A 27,427-nucleotide genomic window follows, 5' to 3' on the forward strand; every position below is an offset into this window, starting at 1 on the left:
GCTACAGACCGGCAGAGGGCGAAAATGACCCTCCACTGACTGTGATGACTGCCAACTCATTTGAATGTCACTCAGCAACCGTAGGATGCCATCAAGTGACCTACAAAAAGAATGGCAAACGGCAGCTGGGGTGAAGTACACGGCGAGGACGGTTCGAAACAGGCTCCTAGGGGCAGGGCTGAAGTTGTGCAAAGCTAGAAAAAAGCCCTTCATCAATGAGAAGCAAAGAGCCAGGCTGAGGTTTGCAAAAGACCATAAGGATTGGACCGTAGAGGACTGGAGTAAGGTCATCTTCTCTGAGTCCAATTTTCAGCTTTGCCCAACACCTTGTCGTCTAATGGTTAGACGGAGACCTGGAGAGGCCTACAAGCCACAATGTCTCGCACCCACTGTGAAATGTGGTGGAGGATCGGTGATGATCTGGGGGTGCTTCAGCAAGGCTGGAATCGGGCAGATTTGTCTTTGTGAAGGACGCATGAATCAAGTCAAGTACAAGGTTGTCCTGGAAGAAAACTCGCTTCCTTTTGCTTTGACAATGTTCCCCAACTCTGAGGATTGTTTTTTCCAGCAGGACAATGCTCCATGCCACACAGCCAGGTCAATCAAGGTGTGGATGGAGGACCACCAGATCAAGACCCGGTCATGGCCAGCCCAATCGTCAGACCTGAACCCCATTGAAAACCTCTGGAATGTGATCAAGAGGAAGATGGATGGTCACAAACTATCAAACAAAGCTGAGCTGCTTGAATTTTTGTGCCAGGAGTGGCATAAAGTCACCCAACATCAATGTGAAAGACTGGTGGAGAGCATGCCAAGATGCATGAAAGCTGTGCTTGAAAATCAGGGTTATTCCACCAAATATTGATTTCTGAACTCTTCCTAAGTTAAAACATTAGTATTGTGTTTTAAAAATGAATCTGAACTTATTTTCTTTGCATTATTCGAGGTCTGACAACACTGCATCTTTTTTGTTATTTTGACCAGTTGTCATTTTCTGCAAATAAATGCTCTAAATGACAATATTTTTATTTGGAATTTGTGAGAAATGTTGTCAGTAGTTTATAGAATGAACATTTTTGTTTTATTTTACCCAAACACATACCTATAAATAGTAAAACCAGAGAAACTGATAATTTTGCAGTGGTCTCTTAATTTTTTCCAGAGCTCTGTGTGTGTGTGTGATTGTGGGAGGGTAGTGGGTGGAGCTTTTGGGAAGGACCAGAAATGACAGCACACAGGAGCTGGAAATGGAGATTAGTCCTTAGAGCCCTGTACCATCAATGGTATCAGGGCAGGGTTTTATTTTGCAAAAACAATAAAAATAGAACAGTCCAGTATTGCAAAAAATAAACAAGAAAACCACCTGGAATACCAGCAATGGTAAACTCAGGTTTGAAATAAAGAGTAAACAAAAAATGTCACGGTTACAAAATAAATAACAACAAAGGTAACACTGGGTTTCATTGTGGTACTGCGGTGGGTTTCCTCTCACCGCTTCTTAGCTCCCTTTCACAGATTAATGGCCAGTCCTCGGTTCCTCACTCCGGTAATCCAACAGTGTCCAAGATTTTCAAGCTTCTGTGAATAACAGCAGTGAATGAAAGCAATACAACAAGCACAGCATGTGTTTTCAGTTCAGCCCAGAAAGCGGGAATGGCAAAACCATACTGCTTAAATACTGCCAAGTCCCACCCCTGCAATCAGCACGTTGCCCCACGTCAGCCAATCAACGAGAACAGCACAGCTGATTGCAATGATGGGACCCGACGGCCGCATGGTTCTACCTTGGGCCAAGATGGCTGCCTGACCCGGAACTTCCTGCATGGTCAGAGTTCAGCCTCCTGATCCAATCACGGTCAACCCTACACAGCGCTGCCGGTGGTCGGGAGGGCAAATTACGACAGGGACTCCTTCCAGTCCTGTCACAGTGAGTCATATATATATATATATATATATATATATATATATAATATATATATATATATATATAACCTAAACTTTTTATTTATTTTTAATTGTCATGGAGATGAATAAAAACTTAATTTAGAACTTCAGCGGCCAGATTAATACAATATTTAATACAGCTGCAGACAGTATTTTCATGGGTCTGTAAATTGGCTTCTCTTGGGGAATATTAGCATTCTGTTTTCTGTTGCTGGTATTTTCTTTAACGTTTACGTGGCCATTAGTTTGGAAAGAAGAGCAGTGTACTAATGAGACCAGCCTTGCATCCGAAAGGCATTCAGATGCAGTATCACTGCAACAACCAGTTATCCTTTTCAATAATTAAGACAGGTCTGGAGTATGGGTTTGACCTTCCGTTCTGAAAAATCCTTCAGGTCTCTTTACACAAAAATGCAGTTTGTACGGTTTATTTTCCAGACACAGTATCCATTGTTTGGTCTAGGAAGCAATCTGGAAAGTTAATTTAAGAACCCCAAAGTAAGATATCTGTTATTGTTCTTATAAATATTTAAGAGTAAGTAGGTTTAACAAAAACTGTTTAACATTAGACAAGATGTGTGTCCTCCATTGAAGGTCTCTGAATGAATTCTGGGATGTGGCTGCACTCCATTGTCTTACCAGTCATCTCATGATTATTGTATTTCTTCATGAATTCTGTCTTACCATTCATCATATGATTATTGTATTTCTCTCTTAATGCATTCTGTCTTACCATTCATTTCATGGTTATTGTATTTTTCTCCTGTAGGCTTACCAGCTCTCCAGGGGAAGGGTGTGGCCCATGATTATCATTCTCTGTCTCACTGCTGCCATTCTGTCAGCTTTTCTGGACAACGTTACCACGATGCTTCTCTTCACCCCAGTCACTATAAGGTAAAACCAGGAAGTCTGTACCGCTAACTATTGCCTTTGGAGCATTTTGAATGGGTTTTGCTTAAGCTCAAGTTAATGGAAGCAGTTGTATTTAAATCTAGTGTGGTAGCAATGTAAATTTGATCTCCTCCTTTTGCCACCAGTTGTAGATCGGATCATTATATTGACCAGTGAAAAGTATTAGTTTTCTCCTTTTCTGGGCTCATGCTTTAAGAGCAAAGTGGAGGTGGTAAACATTTGGGGTTTATTATTATTATAAATTCTATTCAGGACTAACTACATGCCTTCCTTCATTTTCCAGCTTGCTATGTCACTTTCATTCTGATTTGCATTAATAAGGTTTAGCTTAAAAAAAAAAAAAAAAAAACCTTATTCTGGCTTCATCAGTTCTTTAATTTGAACCTAACCTATGGGTTTGAAATATTAAGATTAGAAATGTAATGAATGTATTCTTACAGTACTCCCCCCCCCCCCCCCCCCCCCCCCCAAAAAAAAAAAAAAAAAAAATCTATCCCATGGGACTGCACAGTTCAGTTCTATTACTGTCTTGAAACCCAATACTTACACATATAAAAACCTCTAATACTCTGATCCCATAAGCAGTAAAAAAGATCAAATGAAGAGCAGAAATGTTTTCTTTCTTTTTTGACTAATTCTTTGAAAATGGGAGGGGGTGGACAGTACATAGTTTATCTTCTGTATAATTTTCTCCTGTGATCCAATGTATGGCTTATTTCATGTCCACTCTCCTTTTTGATCCTAAATCCTTGCATATAATCCAGTAACCTGTTGTGTGGAATCATCATATGCTGTTTATCACAGTATGAATTCTCAATGTGCACCTCGGCTGTCGAGTGACAGGAAATTCCCCCGATCCACAAAGAATGCCGGAGTGTAAGCACAGGATGATACCCTCCTGATTTAATGCAAGATTAACCTACAGTAAGAAGGCTGTTAAGAGGCATTACCGGCGTCTTTAGTGCAGTTCAGTGCTGCTGCTGTGAAAATAGATGCATTTCACACCTGTTAGTAAAGCATAGCAGCATGGCAAGTGCAGGAGCTGTACATTAGTTCATTAAAAGGGCTCTTAAACTCATTTCATATCCTATCAACACTTGTCTGGATTCGCATTCTGTTGCACAGTTTGTTATCCGGACACGTTTTGAAATATTGCAAATGAAGTGAAGGGTTAAAGCAGTCTAATCAAGACTCAAGGGCTTTTCTGTGTCCTGTGCTTTACCCTGCAGGTTGTGCGAGGTGCTTAATCTAGACCCGAGGCATGTCCTGATTGCAGAAGTGATTTTCACAAACATTGGAGGAGCTGCCACAGCTGTCGGGGATCCACCCAACGTGATCATCGTCTCAAACCAAGACCTGCGGAAGAAAGTGTGCAATTCTTACTATACTACTTGCGGTAGTAGCAGGGCGTACAGTAGCCTGGAATCCTCTGTGGCTTGAGATCTTCTTGCCCGCTTGTAATATAGGAATTTCTTAAATATTTTATAGACCCCTACTTTTAGTAACAGGCAATGTGCAACAACTTGACAAGAATGTAAAACGATGGAAATCCTTTAATCTCTAAGTAATAGGAACAGTATGGGGGGATTAATGTCCTGCTACAGTGTGTACCCTCACCCACACACACACAGAGACACACACCACGAGGGAGTCGGTCATCCAGTTCTTGCTGTGTGACAAAGGCATTTTCAGTTTTTATTAGTGATCATATGTTGGCCCTGTGTATTTGCAATACAGGTTATAACATTTTTTCAACGAGTCTTTAAGATTTTAAATCCGGGAAAAGCAATTTAACTGAACTTGCTTTTTGTGTTCGGTTTGAATTAAAATAAGGACTGTGTGTTTGTTTTTTGTTTTTTTTTTAAATATATTATCAGTGAAATAGAATCATAGTCTCATTCAAGATTAATTAAGTCGGCTCAATATAACTTTAAAGGGACATCACGAGACCAAAAATAAACCCGAAAACAAAGAACCCTATGTTCTCAATATTCTCTGTGCCCTCCTCATTCCACGTTTTATATGACCTCATCTGACTTTAGTGCAAACCACCACAAAAGATGGAGAAGTGTTGCAAGTGCTGTGGACCAGTATCTTCATTGCACCTGTGTGAATGTCTAATCGGAGGACGTGTCCTATACAGCAGTCTGTGTGTAGGACAGTTATTTTGATCTCTCGCATGTAAGCAGAAAACACTGTAGTTTTATCAGACTACAAGCTGTTTTGTTATCTTGTGAACCCACAGTGAAAAGAAATCTGATTAACACAACAATGTAAACAAACTAGAGAGTAAATAGGTGTGCTGAATGTGCGCAGACCGAACGGTGGTGAAAGGTTGTGAATGTGAACTTTATTGTGGAGCCCCGCAGCTTTCATTTTGACTTGCTGTTCCTGAGTTTTCTCAGCTCCTCTGAAGATTTCCTACTTTCAGTCAGCAGAAGCTGGTGAGCTTTAAGGTTTTCTCGAGGGCAGGTGTCACCTCTGGCTGTCTACAGATCCATTTGAAACAAACCCTCTGCGCTGAGGAGGGTACAGGAAGCAGAACACTTCAAAGATGAAAAAAGAAAATAGTTTTTCCTTTTGGACCCGGTCAGGGTAGGTGTGTAAAATCGTATTAGGGGTGCAGGAATTTCCATATGCGTATTACAAGAGACACTCCCAGCGTGACTTGAGTTCCTGCAATTTGTTGTTACATTACGAAGTGTGTTTCTGCCCATCACATTCACAGGCCACTGCTGTTACAGAGGGCGGTTGTTTTATTTTACTGGTGGGTTAACCTGGAATAAACAGTTTAGTCACAGGTGTTTTCTTTTTATTTCCTGAGGTCATGCTTCACTTTCATCATGCGCCAATACATGCAGCTCGCGAGACTCGATGATGTTTGCAGGATTGTCAGGTGTTTTGCACGGTCCTGTTTTAGATATGTCTCTGTGATGTTTGCAGGATTGTCAGATGTTTTGCACGGTCCTGTTTTTAGATATGTCTCTGTGATGTTTGCAGGATTGTCAGATGTTTTGCACGGTCCTGTTTTAGATATGTCTCTGTGATGTTTGCAGGATTGTCAGATGTTTTGCACGGTCCTGTTTTAGATATGTCTCTGTGATGTTTGCAGGATTGTCAGGTGTTTTGCACGGTCCTGTTTTAGATATGTCTCTGTGATGTTTGCAGGATTGTCAGGTGTTTTGCACGGTCCTGTTTTAGATATGTCTCTGTGATGTTTGCAGGATTGTCAGGTGTTTTGCACGGTCCTGTTTTAGATATGTCTCTGTGATGTTTGCAGGATTGTCAGGTGTTTTGCACGGTCCTGTTTTAGATATGTCTCTGTGATGTTTGCAGGATTGTCAGGTGTTTTGCACGGTCCTGTTTTAGATATGTCTCTGTGGTGTTTGCAGGATTGTCAGGTGTTTTGCACGGTCCTGTTTTAGATATGTCTCTGATGCATGGTCAAGTTGAAGGGTTAGAAGAAATGTGTTCCAGTAGCCAGTGAATGAGTGCAGAAACCACACTGCTTCTTATCACTTAAAGGGTTACATTTCTTTATTTGAAATGACACCTCTGTGGAGCTTGAGAGGGGGGAGTGTTGTTTATCAGTCTGTTGGCTTGAGCAGGACCCATATCATTAACAGCAGATTGATTGTAGGATTTCAGTAACACTGCATACTCTTAGCTGAAGTAATCCTGTTAAGCTCCAATCACCCGTTCAATCCTTGTTGAAAATGAAACTTTAATGAAAGCCCCCTCTACATACTAATGAATAGATAATACCAGGTATCTCTGTGGCTTAATGACAATGACTGTAGCAAAGGGTGCTACATGAATGAACCATGCCTTTCTGGATTAGGAGACCACAATACAATATACAAGGTTACCATTGCACTAAGGGCTGTTTCTAAGGTCAACCACTTTTAAAACACATTTGTTTATATTACTAATATTTTATTTAATTATACAACAACTTGACTCGCACTGTCTCATGACACAATACACTGTACATACTTATATATATTGAGCTTCTTGCATAAACGCAATACTCATTAACACTTACACATAATTGCAATGCATAGTTACAGTGCTCAACATGTAAATCTTTTTGTACCATATGTAAGTACACAATTGTATGAGAAAAGGGTTAGGATTAAGGTTATATCATGCAAAAATGTTACAGATTTACTTTAATTATGCACAATAACATTGTAACTGTGACAGCGCACATGTATTTACTAAGTAACTACAATGTAAATACATGGTAATGAGAGACACGTCATATGTAGTGTTTCCTTTTTGAAATGCTGTTCTGTTGTTTCAGGGGATCGATTTTGCAGCGTTCACGGGGCACATGTTCCTGGGAGTAGCTCTCGTTCTAGTGACGTCCTTTCCATTCCTGAGGCTGCTTTATTGGAACAAAAAACTGTACAACAAGGAACCTAGTGAGATTGTTGGTAGGTTTGTCTTTTTTTCATGTCCGATTGGAGTATTCGATGTTGCTGTGCATGCAGGTATCTCGGCACTTGTGATCCTTTCCAGAGCTGATAAAGCCTGCCGTCCCAGCTGAGCCAGGAGGAGTTTGCAGTCTGTACTTCATTCGGAGCTTTGAAGGAAACTGAACCTCAGATAGACTAAATCTAATCTTATTGAAACCTGACAAACAGCACACTAAAACCATTTAAGAAGTAACATCGTAAAATGCATTATTGGCTAAATCTTTGATTTACTTTGGTTTAAGCTCATACAGTATCCCAAGACTGCTAGTGGTTTCATCCTACATGCATTTCATTTTGTACAAATATCTTATTTGATAGCGCTCAATGCTGACAGTACATGGGTACACAGGATGCACTTTTCAATTACAGTACTTGGTCTTGGTGTGGTACAGTTCTGTGCCAATGCTGTGGTGCAGCATTCATGCAGATACAAGTAGAAAGCACTGTTGTACTATATGTACTGTCTCTAGAGGATGGCATGGAGATTTGATGCTGCCTGCACTTATTGGGAATCACGAGAGGTCTGTTTTATTTTGTGTCCTGTTTTATGTTTTAAACATGATACACCTTCTAGTTTGCGTAAATATTTGTCCTGAAGTGGCAGCTTGTCTGTTTATGTAATGCAGTGCACATAACATACCAGATTGTTCCTTACATGCATTACACTGACTCTCCAAACAACCATATATTATTGAATAACTTTTCTGACTGCTATGCACAAAGATACATGGTACATGCTACCCTCTGCCCCCTCTCTTCCAGCCTTCAATCACACAAACATGAAGCAGGCTGTATTAAACTGTGACAGTAACTAGTGAAGAGATTGAAGCTTCTCTCTGTGTTGGGGAGACAACACCAGAGCGCTCAGACAGATTCAAAAGAAGCTGCTAGGGGGGCTTCTGAATGGCACATCCAGTAAAGGCACTCGCATGGAGTGCAGGATGCACCCTATTGCCTGGAGAGCACAGGTTCCAATCCAGGCAATGCCATTGCCGACCGTGACTGGGGGTTCCTAGAGGACGGCGCACAATTGGCAGAGTGCTGCCTGGGTAGGGAGGGCTTAGGTTGGCAGGACAATCCACAGTTCACTGTGCACCAGCGACCCCTGTGGCTGATAGGGTGCCTGCGGGACTGCAGTGGAGCCATTCAGATCTGTGTTCTCCTCCGGCACTATAGGTCTGGTCGCTTTGCTGTGAATCTGCAGTGTGAAAAACGATGGATTGACAGGAACACGTTTCAGAGGACGTGTGTTTCAGCCTTCGTCTCCTGAGTCGATAAAAAATAATAATTGGGCATTCTCTAAAAATAATACAAATCATCAAATCTATTGCTCAAAAGAAAAGATGAAGTGCAATTGGTGCAACTACAGATAAGCTGTATTAACATACAACATTGCAAATCGTACAAAATATAGCTTTGAAGTTCTCAGAGCTAGACTTTAAAGATACAGTATCTGCACATAAAAGGGAATGCTCCCTTCAATGTCAGCCAAGTGCTCGCTTTGTGTTTTTCCACTGTATCAATGAATTATAAATATGATGGGTTGTGATGCCTCTGTGTTCATGAATTGCAGATAGAAGACAAATACTGTATGCAGTGCAATGTAACAATGAATTGATATATTATATAGAACAGAGTACTAAACTCTTAGACAAGGCTGCATGGATTCCATCTATCAGGGGCGGTAGTGGTGTTTATAAAGTAAAGCTGTCTTGTGTGTACGTGTTCAGTGCAGCAGTGTGCACAGTGAAGAGCTCATGTACAGTGTATTGGTCTCGGCTTCCATGTGCAGACTCTCCTCTTGATGGCACTCTTTGCTCTGCACAGAATCAGACTCATGACAACTGGCTAGTTTAAACTATACTGCTGACAAGAAGCATGTTGTGGCAATTCCATCTGTGTGAATGCTCACATAAAAACAAACTTTACAAAACAGTTTATTCATTAGCTTACCTATTTAACAATACTAAGTTGCAAACATGTAAAATATATTTCATATATACTACATGCACATGCTTTTCAGCTTTGTAATTATTTTCACTATATGTATGTGTGTGTGTGTGTGTGTATTTATTATTAGGGCTGTCACTCGATTTTACATTAATTTAGTCTTTGTTTGGCTTTCTTCATGCTACAGCTGTAGTCAAGTTTACATACCCCAATGGAAATTTATAATTTCTAGAAAATTCTCAAAAACAATTATAGGAAAAATCTCTTGCAGCAAAAGCTTTGTTTTTGAGGATGAAGAAAGAAAGTTACAGGAAATGGATTTCTGAAATTTCAGCAATTTGTTTGCAAAATTCCAAAAATGCTAATTCAAAAGTATTCATAAACAAGGTGATAGAAATTCCAATATGATAATGCAGTACCTAATTTTAGATAAGTCTAGAAAATGCTGGATTGTAGGTGAACATTGCTGTCATTACCAGTAAGTCAATATGGGGAAAAAAAAGTAAAGAGCTATCTGAAGACCTTAGGCAGAACATGATTTATTGTCATAAAGCTGGAGAAGGATACAAGAAGATTTCCAGGCATTTGAGTTTCCCAATTTCAACTATTGTTTCTATTATCAAGAAGTATAAGACTCATGGTACTGTCACAACGCTCCCTCAGTCTGGAAGAAAGAAGGCTCTTTCACCAAGAACAAGTAGAAGAATTGTGAGGAATGTTAACAACAATCCAAGATTGACTGCCAAAGATATTCAAAGTGAACTGGCTGCAGGTGGGACTGGGGTTTCCATTTCAACCACAGGTCGAGTACTGCATGGTGATGGTCTCAATGGTTGCAGGGCAAGGAAGAAGCCACTCTCTTAGGAAAACATTAGAAGGACAATTGCTTAAAGTTTACAAAACGGCATTTGAATGATGGATATGAATTCTGGTCAAAGGTTTTGACAAATATCCAAATAGTTTAAACAAGGCTATTATTGCTAAAGGTGCCTCAGCTAGCTATAAATGTAATTGTCCATGTCAGGGTATGAATACTTTTGAATTAGCATTTTTGGAGTTTTGCAAAAAAAAATTCTGAAATAAATAATTGTAGAAATCTATTTCTTGTAACTTTTTTTTTTTTCCTCATCCACAAAGCAGCAGTTTTGCTACCAAAGATTTTTCCTATAATTATTTGTTTTCAAGAAATTCCTAGAAATTATACATTTCCATTGGGGTATGTACATTTTTTTTACTGTGTGTGTGTGTGTGTGTGTGTGAAATATATATAATATGATATGTATGTTGACCAAATGCAATAATACTGTATTATCTCTCTTGATGCGCAACTGAGAAATCACACCATGAAGTCTGATCTGTTAATCATGGCTTGTATATTGATTTTGTTTCTCTGCAGAGCCCTTCTTGTGACATTATTTAAATGTGTGTAGACCTATGGGTTCCTGATAGAGATTGGGCATGCCAGCTGTACAGGCCTATTGAAACCCAGCATGGCTTTCAGCTTGGGGCAGGATATGCTGCAGAGCCCCTGTGCTTGCGGCTGGCTAATGCAAATTAAACATATAGTCCACGAAGTTCATCACGCTGAGCAATAACACATCAAGCAGCAGCAGAACCTGGCTTCCTTACCAGTCATGTGGTGTTGGGATGCTAAATCCAGCGTAGTGTGTGCTATTTGCTCTGTACATGTATTGTGATGGGAATGCTGTGTTAGACGTTATTAATGGCACTAGCTTGATTGCAAACCAACTCTAATTGGCACAGCGTTTTGAACAGAATGGAACAATTTGAACAGGCTACACTCTTGCACATTCATATCACTACTGTGTGTGTGGATGGGAATAAGATCTCTATTGCACAACAGTTTCACCCATTCCAGGTTTTACTACAAGCTTTATTAGCCACAGTGTGTGCATAGGTAACAAGCACAGGTGTGTCTTGTTAAACTCATAAGAAAACCAGGAAGGGATCAAACTGTTCTGGAATGGGAGTCTTATTTTCATCCCTGATGTGAAAAGTACACTGCTTTGCATCCACAAAATTTCACCCATTAATTCTTGTTAGAAGCAAAAGGCCAAATATTGCTCAATATAAAGCAAAACGGAAAAAATAAGTGTTATGTTACGAAACTCGTAACTGACAAGTCAGAAATTTAATTTTAAGAGCAACTTGCTGGTCTTGCTTGACCCTGAGCTTGCTCTCATGCAATAGAATGACCCGTTGATGGAGAGTCTGCACCAAAGCTAGAGGAGACCATGCTCTATACTCGCACATTCATTTGAACCAATTTCAAACACTCCCAAAAACTCCTCTCCAGAGATTAAGCCTCGAGGCATTTTGTGTTCAGATGCAGCTGCTGTTACTGTCCTAATATAATGAATTAGCGGTTTGTCAGTGTGTGAGATATTCTCCCTTAAAGTACTCTAAAGCGATTCAAGTTTAAAATGCTGCTCCTTCAGTTTTCTTGTAGAGTATTTAATAACCTTGAAAAATGAAAAACTTTTGATGTATCAGAATGTAGATTCCAAGAAAAACAAGATATATTTGAAATGAGTGACAAGTAAACCCAGAGCTGTTGACGTTGCTGCTGTCTGTTGTTCCATACAAGTTTGTTTTTAGTATACTTTTCTGTATTTCAGTAAAGCATGCAGTGGCATTTGTACAATAGCTGCTTGATTTTATATGGGCCAGTGTCCTTGTTCTCACCTGTGTTTACTGTTGTGTTCAGAACTAAAGCATGAAATCCATGTGTGGAGACTCACGGCTCAGCGCATTAACCCTGCCAGTCGTGAAGAGACTGCTGTGAAGTGTCTTTTGATGCACAAAGTGCTGACTCTGGAGAGCCTGCTGAGGAAGAAGCTGCAAACATTTCAAAGGTAACATGGCTTTTATTATTCATGTCTTCATCTGTGCTGGATGGCATGCAGTGTGTTGATGTATTCACACTATATTCAGCGGTGCGTTGGCGTGTTCGCTGTGTGCTCGGCGGGGCGTTGGCGTGTTCGCTGTGTGCTCGGCGGGGCGTTGGCGTGTTCGCTGTGTGCCCGACGGGGCGTTGGCGTGTTCGCTGTGTACTCGGCGGTGCGTTGGCGTGTTCGCTGTGTGCTCGGCGGGGCGTTGGCGTGTTCGCTGTGTGCTCGGCGGGGCGTTGGCGTGTTCGCTGTGTGCCCGACGGGGCGTTGGCGTGTTCGCTGTGTACTCGGCGGTGCGTTGGCGTGTTCGCTGTATGCCCGACGGGGCGTTGGCTTGTTCGCTGTACGCTCGGCAGTGCTTTTACAAGGCTGCCGCTGTCCTGCATGAGTCTCTTGTCTTAGAGCATTTGAAGTAGAGACTTCATATTCAGTGGTTGGACCTCAGTGATATGTGTGATTGATAACTGTGACTGTTATTAACCAGAGTGTGATGATAACTAAAATGATACTGTTAGGAGCTTGTCTCTATCCACTGTGTTTTGGATGGTGACATTAACAATGGGTCTTGTTTGATTGTACTTGGTTTAAACGTGCAATATGTAAAGAAAAATGACATTTTTGATTGTAAATAGTGTATTTCTCTCCATAATGTTATCATCCACAGAATAGAAATGACACTAGTGTGGCATGCATTGTATGTTTTTATTCATTCACAATCGAGAGGTGTAGACTGCCATAATAAGGTATCAATTCCATCTAACAAGATGCTCTATATTCTACCATCCATTCAAGTCTTACTAGACATTCTGACATGAGAACCTGCCACCATCATTTCCTAATATTTAACACAGTGTATGCAGAACATTGCTGCCTCCTGTCAATATATTTAACACAGTGTTACTCAGAACATTGCTGCCTCCTGTCAATATATTTAACACAGTGTTACGCAGAACATTGCTGCCTCCTGTCAATATATTTAACACAGTGTTACGCAGAACATTGCTGCCTCCTGTCAATATATTTAACACAGTGTTACGCAGAACATTGCTGCATCCTGTCAATATTTTCCAGTGATTTTTAAACTTTGTTGAAATTGGCCTCATTTTGTTTCAGGCAAATTTCACAAGAAGATAAAAACTGGGAAACTAATATTCAAGAACTGCAAAAAAAGGTAAGAAACAAACTGGTTACTGTTTTTTGAGAGATCTGCTGTGCAGTGTGACCCCACTGCAACGTGTTGGACGATTCTGATATTAGTCAGATACTGTGAGGTTTTTATTAAAGGTGTAGCATTACAGATGTGACAGTGTTTAGATTATATACCTCTGTTTCTGAAGCCACTGTCAACCAGAGCCCCTTCTCTTGTCATTGTGTGACTCGTGTCAGCATCACTTAGTGCTGCATCGCTGGGTTACTCTTGCTAACATTACAGACCTCTAACATGTAAAGCAGTTTTTGTTTTTTTTCTTTTATTTCCACAGCACAGAATAACAGACATAATCCTCCTGGTCAAGTGCATCAGTGTTCTGGGAGTTGTAATCCTGATGTTCTTTCTCAATTCCTTTGTTCCAGGCATTTATCTTGATCTTGGTAAGTGTCTTGTGTTAATATTACTGAGGAAACAGATACTTGCATACACAGGATTGTCCTTGTATCTCGACTGCATAGTTATAGGGTCCATGTAATAATTATACGGTAAGGCTTCCTTTTTTAAACAGTGTTCAGGCAATCCATAATTACAAGATAATAATTAAAAGTTCAAGTAGGTAATTACATGGCTAGCTTTCCAACTGCTCCACTAAATCATGGGAATTATGTTTTTGTTTTTTTAACACTTGTTTCTTTTTAATATATTAATATATACGCATTGGGGATTAGAGATGCATAAAATAGTGTGTTGCCCACAAATATTTAAAAAAAATACCTCAATTAAATAGTAAAACGGCAGTTCATAATTTGTACTACACTCCAGTAAAACGGAGATAGGAGTGATTCTAATAATCTGTGTGCTCTGTGCTGCCTGACACCCGGCACTCTCTTTGTTATGACTTGCTCTTGCTTTTATTCACAGGACTCGGTCTTGTCCAATTCTACATTTTGGCTTGGAATTAAGCAGAATTTAAATTACATGATTGGTGCATCAAATAGTTTCTGCACGAGAATTTGCATATCAGGGATGTGTCAAGTGATCAAGTTCGACCAAAAAACACACTATGGCATTATTTTCATTTGCGATGAAAAAGCTACATTTTTGACACTCTCCCTCACAAGAATTAGCACAGAGCATTAGGAAATCATTCTGATAATACAGTCTGTTACGTCAGTGTGTTAGTCTTACTGACCATTAAAGACTTGTGTCTCAAGTAAGAACAAGAACATACTGTTTCATAAATACTCTGTTGGTGTATCTAGGTGAAAAGACATTTTAAAGACCCCATTTCTTCTCCAACATGGTCGTATTACTGCCACTCTGGGTCGGGATGAGGCACAGTAGTAAGGATAATAACTCTGAGATGCTGTGTATGTTTGTTTGGTTTAACTAATAAGCTGCATTATTCTTTAAGCAGCTGGATAACCCATGGTGGTCGTTCATCTTTATAAATACAGTTTGGTTGCTTTTTCCCGTTTTTGTTCAGAACACTTAACACCAGTTAACTGCAGTCCAGGTTATTGCTTGTGGGTGTCGTCCATCTCTTTTGTAGTATGCAGTGTGGCTTGAGGCTCGTATGCTAATCGCTGCCTCTGCTGTTCCACATGCTCTTTCTGTTAACCAGTGCTATTTGTCACTTGGTTGATGCTCTATGAAAAAGTAATCTGGCTATACTGCTTTCTTTTAAAATTAAACACTGCATGGTTCATCTGTAAAGGGGAATCTGTCTGGAAAATTGTGAAGCTCTGGCATGAAAAGCTATACTTTACAGGTCTAGTAAAGCATTTTCAAATGGGTGCAGGAAAGTCTTGCACTGATTTATATTGCGCGCGCACACACACCTGCCCAGCTATCTCCACCGTGCTATCTGAAGACAGTGGAAGCTAATGAATTGCTTTTCTTCTTTCTAGTATTTGTGTGTGTTCGTGTGTATGCAGACTGTGACTGCATGCCTGTGGTCACGCCCCTCCACACAGGCTGTATGTAATTACTCTTTTATAGATACATCTTGGACTTTCCTTACCATACACTCTTCAATCTGCATGAACATGGTGACCTCATTTCTCATGAGCTTCGGACTGGATTAATACTCTTCCACAGAATTACAATACCTACCACAACATGTGCAGTGGATATGTCCAGTTAAATTAGCAAATATGTATTTAATAGAAATCTGGAAGAATCTCAACAAACTTTTGAATCCAGTTGTTTCCTAATCCTTCTAAAAGATTTCTATAGTAAAAACATAGCAAAGTATAATAAAGCATAGTGAAAGTGTTGTAGAGAAGTATGGTAAAGCATATTAAACATGGTAAACTATGGTCAATGCAGAGCATAACCATGTCACTGTAAAATAACCATGCAAAATGACTGTGGTAAACTTGAAGGGAAGGTGCCAGCATGGCATCTATAGCATAAACCACTGTAGACAGGAGTGGGTAAGGAAAATGCTCATTTAAAACACATCTACACATGTTCTACATCAATGGGGGTGTTATCAGTTGAAATAGGGAATTTTTACAGGGCCTGTTAATCAATGCATCAGTTCTTGTTTTCTAAGCACCTGGTTATCTTCGTTTACTCCTGCAGTGATTTCAATATCAATGCACCTCTGCAATGCTAGTTATCAGGGCTTTGTTCATAACAAGCTCCCTGTGTGGGCCTGTAAGATACACCCTGATGATGTCACCCCTAATGGCATATGACCTTTCCTTTTATTGCTTGGCTAATGTCTTGCGTGCAAAAAACAAAAAAGCCGCTAACTGTATAACTTCACACTTCCTTAATGTGATGTCACAGTGGCAGATTGCACTTGCACCTGCCTCATGGTCATAATTCAAGCATATGCTGTCTTTATAAATAATAAGATACAGCATGGGACCCAAGTACGTTACTTCCATTAACACTTGGTGCTAATGTGGTTAATGCTACAATGACTTAATTAATAATGGGCAACAGTTTATACACTTGAAGAAAATGTTGGCATTGCCCTGGAAATGACTTGTCATTAAATTTTCATTAAGTAAATTTGCACTGCTGGATTGCGTTTGCCCTTTAATTCTTGGCCATTTAATTGTAGGATGTGTGAAAGTTCTCTGGGGAAAATCCTCTGCTCAGTCTGTTGCCCATCAGAATCGTACCAACTGCATACAATTTCATTTCATTGTGAGCTCCCCCGTGCCAGAGTAAGTCATGCAATCTGGTTTGAATCCTGGGCACACGGAATTGCCAGGGGTGGGCCCATAGGGATTGCTTAACTGGTCTTTGCACTCCTAAAGGGTAGAGCATTGTCTGTGCAGAGTTTAGCTTCTCTTGCCCCAGGGGCCCTGTCAGGATGCGAGTGGTGGGAAGGAATGATGGGAAGTCCAAACAGAGGGGCTATGTACAACACTGTTTATTTTCAGTGACAACACACATGCACACACACGCACACAATGCTCCACAGTGCCAATCAAAACTGCAGTGAAAAGTGTCCAGTGAAGTTTCCATGGTGTTTGCTGCTTGGGGTGATTTCCGTGGTTTTCGCTGGGTTTGGTTCCTTCAGCTCCCGATTACTCACCGTCTACAAACGAAAAAAAAAAAAACAACACTTTTGGCTGGATTTATATTTTCAGCTCAAGGGGCCATACTCGCATAGCTGCATCCCCTTTGTACTGCCAAACTCCTCCCCACGTTCAGCACGGCACCACACTCTAGCCAATCGCAGCGCACAACACAGCTGATCACTTTAGAGTTGTTTCGCAGTCTTACAACTATGTCCTTTCACCAAGATGGATGACTTCCGTCCTACCGTTGTGTCGGCCCATCCCTGTGAAGGCGCACCGTCCACTTTACTTGTCGCCCTTCCTGGTCGGGAGGTAGATTTGCAGCACAGATTCATTCTCTCCTGTTCATAGACCCCTTCTGGTCAGGTTTCCAGGAGTCCAAGCAGATTGCCCAGGCTGAGCCCTGACCTCCCTGGGTTTCAGTAGCTTCCCAGTGAGCACTGGCCCATTGATCTCCAGTCACTGTGATTGATAAATGAGCTAAAAAATGGGGATAAAACTGATAAATAAAAAATGAACCTATATTGGAGTTGGACCATCCATACATATAGAACTGTTTAACCAAACTTAGTGAAACTATTCTTCAGTACAATTAGAGACAGTAGTCACTAAGGAATGACACTTGATTCAGTCCTGGCTACACCCTATTGACAATGTTATGGCAGGTGTTATTAACTTTTTTTCTTCTCCCAAACTCTTGCTTTTGGCTAACTTGTAACAACACCTGAAGCTGATCATGCATTCCTCGCAAGACATTTCTTTTTAATAGGATGAGGTGAAGCCAACTCTATAAGCTTTGACAAAAAAGCACGATTATAAGGAACAGTGCATCTCTTCTTCAATAAGCACAAAGGCAAGACATGAGTCTGCAGGCAGAACTTCGACATATTCAGCAGGTTTCTAAACTGTCCCAAAGGCACTGCATGATGAATGAGCCTGGTTAGCCTTGTTCAGACCCCTCTATAAACAGTGTTTAATTGGAATGTGTTTGCCCTGGTTAGCCTCGTTCAGACCCCTCTATAAACAGTGGTTAATTGGAATGTGTTTGCCCTGGTTAGCCTCGTTCAGACCCCTCTATAAACAGTGGTTAATTGGAATGTGTTTGTCCTGGTTAGCCTCGTTCAGACCCCTCTATAAACAGTGGTTAATTGGAATGTGTTTGCCCTGGTTAGTCTGTCCTGTGGAAATCTTTAAATAGTGTTATAATGTTAATGGAGCACACCTACAGAGCTAGTTTGACAATGTCACTGTCACGAATCGCATTCTTAAAAGCCGTTTTATGACCTGGCTTCTGTGTTGAAGCTGATTTATATTTTGTTTTTATAACAAGTGCTGAAATAAATCCCATTAAGAAAATGTGTGCATTGCCACTGCTGCCAGGCTTAATTTTAGAAACCTTTTTGTTGGGCTCAAAATACCAGCTGCTTGTGCTGATCAGCTGTTATTGTGCTTTTATTGATTTTTATTGACAAATATTTTATAGGTGGCCAAGTGGCACGGCAGGCTGATTTCAATAACCTCTTTCACTAGTCACCTCAGTGGTGGAGTTGGGCTCAAATGAGAGTCAGGACACACAAAGAAATAGGATCCACTGAACCTCCAGTGCACAGCAGTCACAAACCTCCACTCCGTTTGGGACAATTTTGCAGCCTCTGTTTGAAAAAAGCTTAGCACTGAATGGGATAATTCAGCCCATTATTGAGTTAAAAGTGCAAGCTCTGTAGTGAGAGGTGGCGCTGGGCATGACTGTTGCAAAGGTCATTGTTCCTTAACTTGTGAATTCACCAAAAAACATTTTTTTCGGATGGATACACTGAGCTCATGCAGAAAAATAATTACTTTGCCGAACATGCTTGTCAACTGGAGATCCATTGTTACAAAAAACACACTGATCCTCTGACTCATTCTAACTATGTCAGTACCATACGCCCCCATCACAGCTGTCAATTCAGAATGAGCGCCACAGGTATCAGATTGAACAATGCAGTATAGAATAAGAATTAGTAATGACATGTTTAATCACAATTCAATGTTATTCTCCAGATAAATGCAAGAATGTAAATGCGACATACAGATGGACAGACAGACACCCCTATACCCCCAGACTCTGATATCTCAGAAATGTGTACTAAGTAATGTTTATTGACAATTGTAATGTTTATTGATAAGCACTTCTCTGGATGTATGCAGGTTCATGTACTCTTTCTGGGGTCTTAAATGAATGACCATTCTCTTTCGTCACTGCGTACTATAGTTAACCATCAACCACTGAGTGGTAGCATGTGGAATAATGCTTCTCCTGACACAGCAGCTCCGACGGCTCCTTCCCTCTGTGTAACTGTGAGCAGTGGGTTGCAGGAGGGGCTTTATTCCTTGCCGCACATTACACACAGCAGACGACCCTCTTAACTCCTGTCCACCTCATAACTTTTGTTCATCTGCTGGATTTAGTGTCCAGCTGTGATTCAAAGTTGAATGCATTAGTGTGCCCATTCATACATAATACTGTGATGCACTGTCCAGCCAGTGGCTTCAATGCTGTGATGCACTGCACTGTCCAGCCAGTGGCTTCAATACTGTGATGCACCTGCACTGTCCAGCCAGTGGCTTCAATACTGTGATGCACCTGCACTGTCCAGCCAGTGGCTTCAATACTGTGATGCACCTGCACTGTCCAGCCAGTGGCTTCAATACTGTGATGCACTGCACTGTCCAGCCAGTGGCTTCAATACTGTGATGCACTGCACTGCCCAGCCAGTGGCTTCAATACTATGATACACCTGCACTGCCCAGCCAGTGGCTTTCCAGTGTTTAGCCATGTTTATGACTTTTTAAATCACATTTCTCACATCTTGTAGCATGAGCAATATTATCATTGGATCCTTTTTTATGAGGAATTTGTTTTTGTTCTTTAATTGGGGCTTCCTGTGTTAAAGGTCAGTTTTCACAATCTCACTGTAGTGGACCTGATGCAGGAAGTGAAAGTGTCACTGAAGGAACAGTCCGGGCTTTAGTAATTAATTATAGGCCCAGTGATAGCGTTACAGTACTGCGGGGCTTGAAGGAGAGGTTAGTTCATTAGTATTGCTTGAAGAGCTATGACAGGAAGTGCTCAGAGCTCCAGTCAGTACAAACTACAGAATCTGCTGGTTCATATAAATGATGAAAAGTACTACGGTCCATTTTGCATACACCATCGGATAGTTTAGGAAGTTGCACATTTGAACAAACATCCACTCAGTGTTCTGGAACAGATGGATGCAACCTGAAGTGAGATGTGATATGACAGAAAAAATGGAAATCTTACATGTTGATGTCAAAAAAAACAAACTGCCCAACCTTGGGCTGACTGACACTTTTAACTGTTGAGTCTTCCCTGTCCAGGGCGGTGCTGTTTTCTCATGTACTGTAGGCACATCCTCGAAGCCTGTCACTGTTAGCATTGCTGTCTGTGAGGTGTAAACACCTGGACCAGAACATTTAGCACAGTCTGCACGCTGTCATCTTGGGATAATGAGAGAACATTGGATATACAGGATCATAGATCATGAGCACAGACCATTGGATATACAGGATCATAGACCGTGAGCTCAGACCATTGGATATACAGGATCATAGACTGTGATCCCAGAACATTGGAGATACAGGATCATAGACCGTGAGCACAGACCATTGGATACACAGGATCATAACCATGAGTCCAGACCATTGGATACACAGGATCATAGACCATGAGTCCAGACCATTGGATACACAGGATCATGACCATGAGTCCAGACCATTGGATACACAGGATCATAGACCATGAACCTAGACAATTGGATACACAGGATCAAAGACCATAAGCCCAGACCACTGGATACACAGGATCATAGACCGTGAGCACAGACCATTGGATACACAGGATCATAACCATGAGTCCAGACCATTGGATACACAGGATCATAACCATGAGTCCAGACCATTGGATACACAGGATCATAGACCATGAGTCCAGACCATTGGATACACAGGATCATAACCATGAGCCCAGACCATTGGATACACAGGATCATAACCATGAGCCAGCATGTGACATATTGTAATACCTGCAATACTAATCCATGGATTCATAAGCCCTGACTGGTGTCGTTTTGTTACTTGGAAGTCCAAAGAGTAAATGTAAAAAGTAAACATTTTATACAAGTGTATATATAGAGAATATGATCAGCAAGCTGTATCGCTCATTTCAGTTGCTGTATGCTACCTGGTTATATGACCGTGTATAAATGTAGAGTAAAATCAATTTTTCTGCTGCTGTGGTCTCTGTTGTGTGAAGCACTGTTGTTTTCGGTCTGCATGGCTGGATCTAATTATTAAAAAGAGCCGATAGGTTTTTACTGATGCAGTGGTCCTGTTAAGTGTGCAACAATTTATCAGTTTATTGTCTTTAGATTTTTTTTCTGTGCATGTACTTTTATTTATTATCATTTTATTTTGTGCTTTGCACTGTATTTCCTAAAAATAATATGAAACCACAAATGAGTTGCCAAACCAAATAAGATGATAAATAAGAGAAGTATTGCAACTAAATATGTGGGTTGCTAAAAACAAGGAAACTACAAAAAGCCTTGTGTCTCCTTGTGCATCTTTACTGTCCACTGGACTCTATGATTTATTAATCCATTGCCTTGATGAAACACGATTTATAAGCAGAATTGCAAAGTGCGCTGCTGGGAGCTGATCCCTCCGGGTGCATCCCTAATTTGTAAGAAGATTTGAATGAGTGTTCCACATGAATTAATAAATGTTAACGTACACAGGTCTTGGTGGCACAGCAGGCTACCCCACTTAACATCAGCCTTTCACATCAGTATTTATTGATTGATGCATTTATTAGAAGTTATTTATTCAAAGTTAGTCTTCTGAGATGCACCTTGTTTGCTGAGACATCCTGACGGCAGCAGAATGACACGTTACCCTAAAACAAACAAAAACAATCAGCCATCCAGCAATCAGATATAGAGGTGATGGGGTTGAGTTACTTACAGTTAAGAGTGCCCTTTCAGCAATACTTATTCAATAAAGCCATGTTCATTGAATCAGAATAAATATTGCAGGAATGCTTGAATGTTTTTTTTCTCCACCCCCCCCCCCCCCCCCCCCCCCCCCCCCCCCCTTCATAGTTCCCAATTGGTGCTTTCTGATTTAAAAAAAAACAACTTCTTTATATTACATATATACAATATACTGCATTTATTTCTGTCGCTTCTCCCCTTATATGTGTATTCTGAAAAAAGGTTGATTTTATTTTATTTCTCTTTCCTCTCCCCCAAAAAACATGGTTTATAGGTTGAATTACAATGTTTAGATCAAATAAAAACACCTGAAAGAATTCAGTTTAGATTAAATACCAGACCCTTGCAATCAAATGCAAAACTCCCCCACTGAAGCAGTTTCTCTACCTGTTCTCATTCCCTCTGGAATTCCCTGCCTCCAGTTGTCAGAAACCCTAGCACTCTGGAAGAATTTAAGTCTATTAAAAACGTGTTTTTTTTCAAGCTTATACACTACCGGTCAAAAGTTTTAGAACACCTCCATTTTTTCAGTTTTTATTGAAATTTACGCAGTTTAATGTCTCAGTGTACTCTGAAATTAAAGCATAGAACAAATACAAAATTGGAGATAAAAAAAGAAAACATGGAATCGTTTTGTTTAACAAAATTTTATTTAAATTTGACTCAAAGTAGCCACCTTTTGCAGATAACAGCCGAACACACTTGTGGCATTCTTTCTACAATGGAAATCAAATATTGTTCGGAAAGTTCTTCCCAACAATGTTGCAGAAGTTCCCACAAATGTGTTGCACTTGTAGGTTGCTTTGCTTTCACCCTTCTGTCCAGTTCATCCCAAACCAGCTCAATGGGGTTTAAGTCTGGAGTCTGGAGTGCTGGCCATTCCATGATTTGAAGCCTACCATCTTATTCTTTTCTTAGTAGTTCTGACATAGCCTGGAGGTATGTTTTGGGTCATTATCTTGCTGTAGGATGAACCCCTATCCAATTAGGCATATACCAGAGGGTATTGCATGGCACTGCAAAATGCTGTGGTAGCCGTTTGGTTCAGGGTGCCACTCACTCTGTGCAAGTCGCCGACTCTGGATCCAGCAAAAGAGCCCCAGACCATCATGCTTCCTACTCCATGTTTGACAGTTGGTGTCACACACTGAGGAACCATCCTTTCGCCTACTCCGACGTACGAAAACCCTGCGCGATGAACCGAAGATTTCAAATTTTGATTCTTTGGTCCATAAGACCTTCTTCCAGTCTTCACTAGTCCACTGGCGGTGCTTCATGGCCCAGGCAAGCCTCTTTTTCTTATTTTGCCATCTTAGCAATGGCTTTCTTACTACCACTCGACCTGTCAAACCTGCAGCTCGAAGTCTTCTCTTCACAGTTGAAACCGAGACTTACTTCAACCAGTGTTAAACCTGTGAGCCGCCTATAACGCAAGCTGTTGACTCTCAGAAACTTGTCTTCTGATTCTGTTGTGACTTTGGGTCTGCCAGACCTCTTCCTGTCAGAGTTTCCTCCAGTTTCCAAGTGCCTTTTGATGGTGTAGGAAACTGTACTCACTGACACCTTGGCTTTCTTTGCAATTTCTCTAAAGGAAAGACCTACACTTTTAAGGGTTATAATGGTCTGTCTATCTTCCTTTGTCGATTGCCTTTTTCTCACCATTATGATAGCAATATACTACTTCCTGCACTACAATACTGTCCAAAAAATGCTTAAGACGGTGTAGTAACACAGTCTGTTCCAACACTGCTTTTATACAGACAGGGTTTGTAAGTAATCAACAAAAGTTGTGACACCTGTAGGAATTGTTAGCATCAACTTTTCAAGGCTTAATTTACTTCCATTGCTGCAGAACAGCTGTACGTTGTTAACCCATTACTTGTTCCCTGTAAAAGGCCTTTTTGTATAACTCTGAAATGTACATTATTTTTCAGTTTTTGGTGACCTAAACTCTTTTTTTTTTAACCTCTGGCAGTTTACCGCTTACCTTTGTACCATTTCAGGTTATTCACTGGACTTGAACTGCTTAAATTTCAATAAAAACTGGTAAAATGGGGGTGTTCTAAAACTTTTGACCGGTAGTGTATTTTAATAGCTAATATTTTGAATTGTTGTAATTCATGTTTGATATTATAGCTATATTTTTGCTTGTTTTGTAAAGCGTTTTAGGAAGGCTTGCCATAAAAGGCGCTATATAAAAATAAATTGATTGATTTTCAGTAGTTGAGTGGTTTTTTGTGAAGTGAAACTGGGTTGAGACCACCGGTAGGGTCCCCCCAGCCTCCAGACAGAAATCACCTTAAAATGGATCTATGAAGCCTGAGTGAAAGGTGCCTCACTGCTCTGGTAAGTATCTCATGAAGATGCAATGGATCCATGAAGCCTGAGTGAAAGGTGCCTCACTGCTCTGGTAAGTATCTCGTGAGGATACAGCAGTAAAATCTGAAGCATTGGTTCTGATTGGGTTCAGAAAGAATAGAAAACATGTGTTTTTAAGAATTCTGAAATGTGCATATCTGCCTTGCCAAATTGAAAACGAGTGTTTTGCTTTAGGTGATGTTTGCATTCATGTTTTGTGCAGGATGGATTGCTATGTTTGGGGCTCTGTGGTTGCTGGTTCTAGCTGACATTCAGGACTTTGAGATAATCCTACACAGAGTGGAATGGGCAACCCTCCTGTTCTTCGCTGCACTGTTTGTGCTGATGGAGGTAGGGCACATTGCATGGTCTCTGCTTTACACTGCTGCACATGCACAAGTGCTGTATCCAGCCAGTTACAGAGGAAGGCTGGCCCTGGACAGGGAGATCTGCAGATCCTCTCCATATTGAAAAGGACTGACAGAATTGTGTGTGTGTCAGTGTGAGGGTGAGGAGGGTGTGTATGTATGAGGATGAGGGTGGGAGAGTGTATGTGTGTGTGTGTGTGTGTGTGTGTGTGTGTGTGTTTCTCTCTCTCCTCTCTCTTCTCTCTACAACAACACAAGCCAGTAATGAGGATCTCACGAAAGCAAGTACGTTTATTCTTAAATCTTGTCAGAGAGTACCAGGACTCTACTATTTGTCAATGGGCTCAGTATTACTTTTTTTTTTTTTTAATCATTGGAGTCATAATCCACTTAGTTATAATAAAACCAATTGGCTTACCAGGTTACATAATGCAGCATTGCTTGTTTTGTAAGCCAACAATCTAACTGAAAGTTTTTTTTACTGTTGCTCTTTTAATGAAAATTAAGTGTTGTGGTTACTAGGAACATCTATTACAGCTTACTAAAGCACTTAGTAATCCCTGTGCTGCTCATAAGCACACACACACACACACATGGACATAAACATAACCTGTAGTCCCATTGGTAACCAAAACCAGAGTCAAGAGTGAACAAAGATAACGGCTGCCAACAGGAATACAGGACATATGTGTTATTGAAGTACTGCCAGGAGCAGAGGACTGCACAGCTAGACCACACTGAGCTACACATTCGGAGCTCGTCTGGTACTTTATAGAGAGCAATGAATCCCTCAGATGGGTTGGGCTTGTGTTCAGAAAAGCATGCCACTTTTTATTTATTTACTTATTGTGAAAACCTGATCCAACACAGTGTGGAAATGCATTGATCCAAGTTGCTTTTTGGTTAATTGTTGATTGTTTAGGCATTGGCCCAGCTGCAGCTGATTGACTACATTGGAGAGCAGACCGCTGTATTGATAAAGGTAACTGTTAGTATAACGTCAAACATGTTGATAACCTTGTCTGCTCGCCATCAAACAAGAACAATAAAATATCACCAATCTGTACAGCAAAAAAATAAAGTAGTTATCCAGCATCAGAAAAGAAAGCTATTGAAAGTTAATCAAGGCCATTTTGACTTCTTCAGTTCTATGTGGTGTTTAATTTCCCTTCTCTCTTCTGGATAAATGATGTGTTCTGCACTAGGGGTTCTGTATCTCAATAAAGAACAACCTTTAAAAGCTGTAGAAGGTATTACAATGAATTCCAGTCGGATTGACATGTCAGGTTTCGTTTGGACTGTAATGTGTATAATAATATGACAGCCAGCGCACTCCTCTGATTTTCCTTTATAGAATCTAAAGTCAAAACATAATGAGAGAGAATGTCGTTTCCCCAGTGCAAATGAATAGAACTGGGGCCGTAATATTCCCAGGATTCTCCACATGCTCTCCAATTAAACTGTACACTTCACTGACCTCCAGCATGTCAAAGGGGGCTGTCTGATGCATTGTTTTACACTGAGGTGTAAAACAGATTGTCTGTGGTTCATATTTATAACAGCCATGCCTTTACCCTTCAGGGCTGTCTAAAATTGAGATGGTTTCATCTCTGCGAGTTTCTCCAAGTAATAAAAGTCCAAATTGAAAATGTAACTGTACTTGTTTTCCCAGGCCTTTGGGCTTTCCTTCAGCTGATGAATGTACTGTAAAGTGCTTTGAGATTGTCAGGGATACAAACACACAGTAAAAGCTGAAGATGTACAGGGGTTGGATCTGATGAGCCTGGAAGATATGTTGCCTCTAATTCCTTCAAGCAGTCGGAGATGAGAATCTGCAGCCAAGACATTTCTCCAGAATAGCTCTTAGAATTATGTCAGTTCCCTGTGATGTCTCGAATACTGAAATTGCACTTTTTTATATAATAAATACCACCTGTTGAATGCTGTTTGCAAAACAGATGAATCGGCTGTGTTTACAGACGGCCCATGTTTTCTCGTCTCTTCCCTAGGCTGTGCCTGAAGACCAGCGGCTGGCAATTGCTATCATCTTGGTGGTCTGGGTTTCTGCTCTGGCATCGTCCCTCATTGACAACATCCCATTCACGGCCACAATGGTGAGGTGGAACTAATAACATTGACCACGAGCAGTTAATGCGTTTCAAAGGGAAACCAGAGTCTTCCAGACCACCTTGCATTACCTTTGCTGCATCCCGTGCTGTTCATGTAAAGCTACATATTTTTATAATGTTCCATTCTACATTTGGAACAACATTATAAGGATAGTACAAGAGACACTTAACTAGAGGCACTATATACTGTAGTGTAATAATTGTACAATGTCTTGATTTCTTTATTTATTGTAATTTGTCTCCTGTCCCTCCGCAGGTAAAATGTGTAGAATACTAATGTTGACACTATTTCATAAAACCTGCCTCAACTGTTTATTTCTCAAGCGTTCAAGCACGTGAGCAGAAACGACTGGTTCTGTTCCCTGCCTTGCAAAATGAATCCCATTAAAAACAACAAAAAGAGACTTTCAGTGGCTACAGTATGTGGCTTGTGCTTTGAGCAATTCAAATGACAAGTACATTCAGCCCTGGTGTAAGCACATTTGTAATTGTAAACTTTCATGAGTGTAGTCCAGTTTGCTGGGGCAGCCCTGGGTCCACCTGTTTGACTGTGGGTCATACTCAATTCTCCATTGCTCATTCTCCGCTGTGCTTCCATTGGCTGACTCCCCCATTCACATT

The 27,427-nt window shown here is 40.7% G+C and overlaps 1 protein-coding gene across 3 annotated transcripts in view; it reads left to right on the forward strand.

The window, feature by feature from the left end:
- The window catches only part of LOC121328181 (P protein-like), a 115,505-nt gene that overhangs the window by 58,788 nt on the left and 29,290 nt on the right, over positions 1-27,427 (forward strand). For all 3 annotated transcript variants that reach the window (XM_041272741.1, XM_041272743.1, XM_041272742.1), the window contains 9 exons: positions 2,714-2,838; positions 4,086-4,224; positions 7,163-7,295; positions 12,016-12,163; positions 13,313-13,370; positions 13,681-13,789; positions 24,533-24,660; positions 25,600-25,659; positions 26,687-26,791. In XM_041272741.1, the coding sequence (XP_041128675.1) occupies positions 2,714-2,838; positions 4,086-4,224; positions 7,163-7,295; positions 12,016-12,163; positions 13,313-13,370; positions 13,681-13,789; positions 24,533-24,660; positions 25,600-25,659; positions 26,687-26,791 (1,005 nt within the window). The remainder of the gene's footprint in view (positions 1-2,713; positions 2,839-4,085; positions 4,225-7,162; positions 7,296-12,015; positions 12,164-13,312; positions 13,371-13,680; positions 13,790-24,532; positions 24,661-25,599; positions 25,660-26,686; positions 26,792-27,427) is intronic.

The sequence above is a fragment of the Polyodon spathula genome, chromosome 15 (assembly GCF_017654505.1).
Source record: "Polyodon spathula isolate WHYD16114869_AA chromosome 15, ASM1765450v1, whole genome shotgun sequence".
Taxonomy (NCBI): domain Eukaryota; kingdom Metazoa; phylum Chordata; class Actinopteri; order Acipenseriformes; family Polyodontidae; genus Polyodon; species Polyodon spathula.